General features: G+C 40.6%; 1 protein-coding gene across 1 annotated transcript in view; it reads right to left on the reverse strand.

Moving 5' to 3' along the window:
- FSIP1 (fibrous sheath interacting protein 1) overlaps positions 1 to 6,041 on the reverse strand; it is a 37,837-nt gene that overhangs the window by 29,400 nt on the left and 2,396 nt on the right. Inside the window, 1 exon segment of the mRNA XM_061551140.1 lies at positions 4,346 to 4,405. Coding sequence (XP_061407124.1) covers positions 4,346 to 4,405 — 60 coding nt within the window.

Raw genomic sequence — 6,041 nt, forward strand, 5'->3', positions numbered from 1 at the left:
TGCTTGAACAGCAATATGGCTTTGCAAATTAGAGTCATATAGATATAATAAATTCCGATGTCAAGTGCACATTGCATCTGCCCGGATTTCTTTGCACGTCCATGTCGAGTGATACAATATTTCCAGTGATAAATGCATGAAAAACGATCAGTAGCTATATCAACTGTATTTACCACTTCTGACATGGGTATTTTGGAAATCTATGCTGCTTCCATCTCTGCATTTGCTGCTCAATTGAGGGTAAGTTATGTTATTAAAATGTTAAGGAAATACTGTATGCTAAAAAACAAATAAGGATGTATTGGCATAAAGTGGCTTTCAATGTTATCAAATTGTCTATCGCGTATTTGTTCTTATCATAACAATTTAAACAGGATGATAACCTGTACAGTATTTTTTTAATACATACACGACATGCTATACAGTTTATAAACAATTAAGTTCCCAGGTTTCTTGTGCAATAGTGGGATCGCATGAATGGGTTTATGGGACAACGCTGTAATATATATATCTTTTTTTATCCCAGGAGAAGTGGCTGGATAGCTCCAGAGGTCAGAGCACAGAAATGGCACAGCTGAGAACTTGGGTACATATCCATACATCCGTATGTTATTAAATCAGGTTCTCAAGTGTAGCGAGTTGTTAATCTCAGCCCTGCCACTAATTACTTTATAGCACAAAAAAACTACATATTAAATTTGTTCATAATAAACGTTTTTGGGTTAGATCGCGTTATTTATAAATGTGTCGTAACCCTCCACCACCCGACACGGCCAATCAACAAAAACAGTGTCACGTTGACAAAAAACAAATAGTTCACTACTTTAGCCCACCGGTGTGTGAAACCACAACATTTACAATGTTTGAGTACGATGTTTTGCCCGATGATTCTGGATGTAATTACCAACGAAACGTCGTACTAAAAAATTGTAAATGTTGTGGTTCCACTCCTCAACACACCAGTGGGCTAAAGTAGTGAACTATTTGTCTTTTGTCAACGTGACACTTTTTTGCTGATTGGCCGTGTCGGGTGGTGGAGGGTTACGACACATTTATAAATAACGCGATCTAAACCAAAAACTTTATTATGAATAATATTGGTCACGAAAGCCTACGTGTTAAACCAATATTAAATTTGCTTCTGCATTTAATTTGCCTAAATTCCAGTTTTGAGAATTAATATATTGGTTTGACTGCCAAAAGTTGCTCTCAGTGGCAGAGTAGGTGGAAAGTGCTGTCCCCTAATGTGTACAAAACAGGTCACGGAGGAATCTCAGAGGGAACTCTGTAATATTCGCTTTTATGGGCCATTTCTCGAACATTAAATAATGCACTAGTCTGCGAAATATCAAAATGAATTAAACTTGTCTCATGGCAGGACACTAATAGCACAAAAAATTGAATTAAAATATATTTATTTAATGTAAAAATTCCGAGGGAAATATCAGTTGAATCTTTGAAATTTAGCAGCTTCTTGATAATTGGTTCTTTACCCTTCTATCTGGCAACAAAACTGACACCTTTTTGCAAGGAGTCATGTTTGCATAGACCGCAATACCTGCAGTCATAATACAAACAAAAGAACATCAACTTCAAGGACAGTGCACATTATCAGAGTTATGTTCTTTTGTTTGTATTATGACTGCAGGTATTGCGGTCTATGCAAACATGACTCCTTGCAAAAAGGTGTCAGTTTTGTTGCCAGATAGAAGGGTAAAGAACCAATTATCATATTTTTACTGGCAAATGAGGTCCCCATAGTGTAGATGCTTGCCCCGAGCTCTCATACTCTGATGGTGCATTGTCCTTGAGTTGTGCGCCTTTTGGCGTCATCTGGTCCAACCCATATGAGACTAGGCTCGAAGGAAAGCTGTCTCGGGTGTGGACCAATCAACTTCAAGGACAGTGCACATTATCAGAGTTATGTTCTTTTGTTTGTATTATGACTGCAGGTATTGCGGTCTATGCAAACATGACTCCTTGCAAAAAGGTGTCAGTTTTGTTACCAGATAGAAGGGTAAAGAACCAATTATCATATTTTTACTGGCAAATGAGGTCCCCATAGTTTAGCAGCTTCTTGTTGAAATGTCAGGCCCATTCCTTTCAAATAATGGTTTAATGTAATAAGAACGTGACCAAGATAATAACACGTCTTAAGTTATATTTTCCCCTTACATTGTACTAGAGTACTTTAAATCCAAACCGGTTCCACTTCAGGTTTTGTATGCAACCGACCACTGAAGTTTTTGGATAAAAAGGATACATATAAGAGAACAACACTCAAACTACAAATACAGTACAATATGTAATTGATTAACTACGCAGGGTAAGATACGACTGCATATATGAAAATGAGAAGACCGTCACTTTAAAGTGTGAAGAAGCATTTTAATTTAAAGCTTTCGTGACTGCAGGGATTTATATTCTTGGTTCTTTCGGTAAAGTCACGTAGAAGGGAAACAATAAAATAATAAAACAATACAATTATCACGACGTTTCGATTGCAACACAAGCAATCATCAGGTGTGAAAACCACACCTGATGTGAAAACCACACCTGATGATGATTGCTTGTGTTGCAATCGAAATGTCGTCAGAATGTTATTGTTTTATATTTTTATAATTTTATTGTTTCCCTTCGACGTGACTTTACCGAAAGAACCAAGAATGTGAAGAAGCCCTTCAATAAATCCTGCACGAAAGGCGCATGCAGGAAACAATATCAGTTTAACACGTAGGCTTTCGCAACCCTCCACTATATACACAAATACAGAATAATGTATCATACTTATACCTGGCTCTAAATAGACAAGCGGTATTTAGATGTAAAATGAAAGTGTAGCTCTACACATGCCTCTGCTGGCGGAGGGCGTTCACTACAATATATTGAGCTCTACAATTCCACACTGATGAGACATGCTTGAGGTGGTGGGAGTACCCACCCTTTACCACACTACATAGGCTACTGATGACCGACTAACTGCATACCTGTCAACCCCTTATCAGTGCCTACCTTATTACAGACCAATGCAGACCTTATTGGTCACCCCGTGTCTTTATAAATCTCAACATTCGTCCTACAAAGTCCCATCACAACGGAAGAAACACAAACAAATAGACAAAACAATGGACCTGAAAACTCAATTTCCCTGTTCATAATCAACGTTTTTGGGTTTAGATCGCGTTATTTATAAATGTGTCGTAACCCTCCACCACCCGACACGGCCAATCAGTAAAAATGTGTCACGTTGACAAAGACAAATAGTTCACTGCTTTAGCCCACCGGTGTGTTGAAGCCACAACATTTACAATTTGAGTACGACGTTTCGCTGGTAATTGCATCCAGCATCATCGGGCAATTCGCCAGAATGGTGAGGCTCTGCTGTGTCTCCCGTTCTTATATAGATTTCCCTGTACAAGAATACGGGGTAAACCCTCCGGGTTGACAGCTATGTAACTGCGGTGTACCCATTCATGTTATTTGCCCATTGTGTCAACTCCTGCGCAGGAAGATGAAATAGAACCAATCCATAACCTCTGGGTATAATTACACCACGGCACGTCGTAAAGGCCCACGGCTCTTTAAGGACTGCTTTCGTGGCGTTTTTTTTGCGGTAATTAAGAAGCATCTCGTATCCGCATGCATTGCGGCTCTTGCACACTTGTTGTTATTTTGCTTGCGACTCCCCGGGGCGAGGGGATTGTTACACAACATTTCGTTACCTTCAAGTTCAAGTTCATTTACACATCTTAAAGTGAATATGTGACTATGTGCAAACAGAAAATCCCAGAAAAGACTGCAAAATATTGCAGAGAAAGCACCGTACACCAACACTGTGTGCAAAAATCCCAGTGGGATGCAAGTTAAACAACAACAACAACCACAAGACAACTTAGATTAAGGCCATCAGTCTAACTCCGTACTAAAACAAACAAACATGGCCTAAACCAAAAAACGTTTCGAAAATCACCAAAATAAAGCCATGAAAGCAATGAAACAGTGATCATAGATAACCGAATGCCGTACTGCTGTATGCTGTGTCGTTGTGCACGCTCACGAACAAATTGCTGTTGACAAACTCACTCTTAAAAAAACACTACTACGGAATAGTTCCCTGCGGTTGCGATGTACAACTTTAAATCTGACGTGCCACAGATATACAAACGCTGAGGTTTACAACGACGCAACAATCAATATGTCCCGCAGTTCTCTGTAAAATGTCACTGACAATTAACGAGTTGCATCGCGCTCAACTTGAAACATTTACCAAGAAATAACATGAATCGACTTAACAGTGATAACAATTGTTAAACGTCAATAAACGCCGACGTCTGTTCATCATTACCGGCACGGGCCTTGGCTCGCCTGACTGGACCACGCCGTTGCTAGGCAACTGTTTAAAGCACTGGGACCACGTGACACCGTTTGGTTTCTTAGGGTTCCCACTTGCCAGCCCCATTCAATAGCTTTCATTCATTCTAGATTTGAAGCTTTCGTGACTGCAAGGACTCATACTCTTGTTGTTCTTTCGGTAAAGTCAGGTAGGTAAAAAATAATTAATAAATAAGTAATGGTAATACTAATACAAATAAACTACTATTTATATTATTATTTTTAAAAATAAATCATAAAAAAATAATACAAATAACAATAGAAATAAAATAATAATTATATTATTTTTATTATTATTATTTTTTTTGCCTACGTGACTTTACCGAAAAAACCTAAGAGTATAGCTTTCATTCAATCCCATTGAATGTGCTTTTTTTTTATAGACAATTGAGAGACAATTGAGATGCGTTGTCTCTCCTGCACGGGAGATATGAACAATGGGTGTTTAAATGACACTAAACACTGCACATTCATAGAGGAGTGTTATTATTATGAGTTTCAATTAATCATCTGGTTTTCAGGACAGTTCATCGGGCTGATGAAAACACATTGAGACAACGTCTCTGTTCGTGAGACAAGAATGGAATATGAAGGGATGTCATACCTCTCAACCCCTAATCAGTGCCTACCTTCTTACAGACCAATTCAGACCTCACTGGTCACCCCGTGCCCTTATACATCTCAACGTTCATCCTACAAAGTCCCATCACAAGGGAGAAACTAAAACAAATAGACAAAACAATGGACCAGAAAACTCAATTTCATTGTACAAGAATACGGGGTGAACCGTATGGGTTGACATGTATGGGATGTGTTTGAAAAAAAAACAATGCAACTTTAATTGGGTATAAAAACAATGGTTGTGATGAATACATAATTCTACATTTGCAGCGATTTAATATCATTCTTTAGATTAATGGAAATGTATATGAACTATAGCGATAGGTAATTTTTTTTATTTGTGCATTCGGACCGCCAGTAGGTTATAATGGCTGATCTGTGTTCATGATGTTATTAAGAGGTCACGTTATCTCAAACTCAAGCTGCATATAGGAGATTTAAAGTGCTCACTGGCCTGGATGCTTTCTTTTATCATTCGGCGAATTATGGCATGAACGCGTTCTTGAATTTGGTTAGCACTGTTTCGTTAAGACATTTCCCTGTAAAATGATAAGGCAATGTTAATACTGGTAGGAACCTCCTGGTTACACCAGCCCACAGGGGATTATTGTGTCCGTCCGTCCGTCGTGCATCCAAAAATGGGAGGGGTGGGGCTGGGTGGAGAGGGGAGGGTGGGGAGGGGCTGGGTGGGGAGGGTGGGGAGGGGCTGGGTGGGGAGGGTGGGGAGGGGCTGGGTGGGGAGGGGCTGGGTGGGGAGGGTGGGGCTGGGTGAGGGGTGGGAGGGGTGGGGGTGGGTGGAGAGGGGAGGGTGGGGAGGGGCTGGGTGGGGAGGGTGGGGAGGGGCTGGGTGGTGAGGGGCTGGGTGGGGAGGGTGGGACTGGGTGGGGAGTGGGAGGGGTGGGGCTGGGTGGGGAGGGGCTGGTCACCCCGTGGTGCTCTTATAAAACTCAACGTTTAACCTACTCACGCCGGCTTGTGCCCGCCCTCACAATCGACCATATTTGCGGAATACACCACGCCGCCGTTGA

This window comes from Lethenteron reissneri, chromosome 14 (assembly GCF_015708825.2).
Source record: "Lethenteron reissneri isolate LAM-NWPU_2019-01 chromosome 14, ASM1570882v1, whole genome shotgun sequence".
NCBI classification, from domain to species: domain Eukaryota; kingdom Metazoa; phylum Chordata; class Hyperoartia; order Petromyzontiformes; family Petromyzontidae; genus Lethenteron; species Lethenteron reissneri.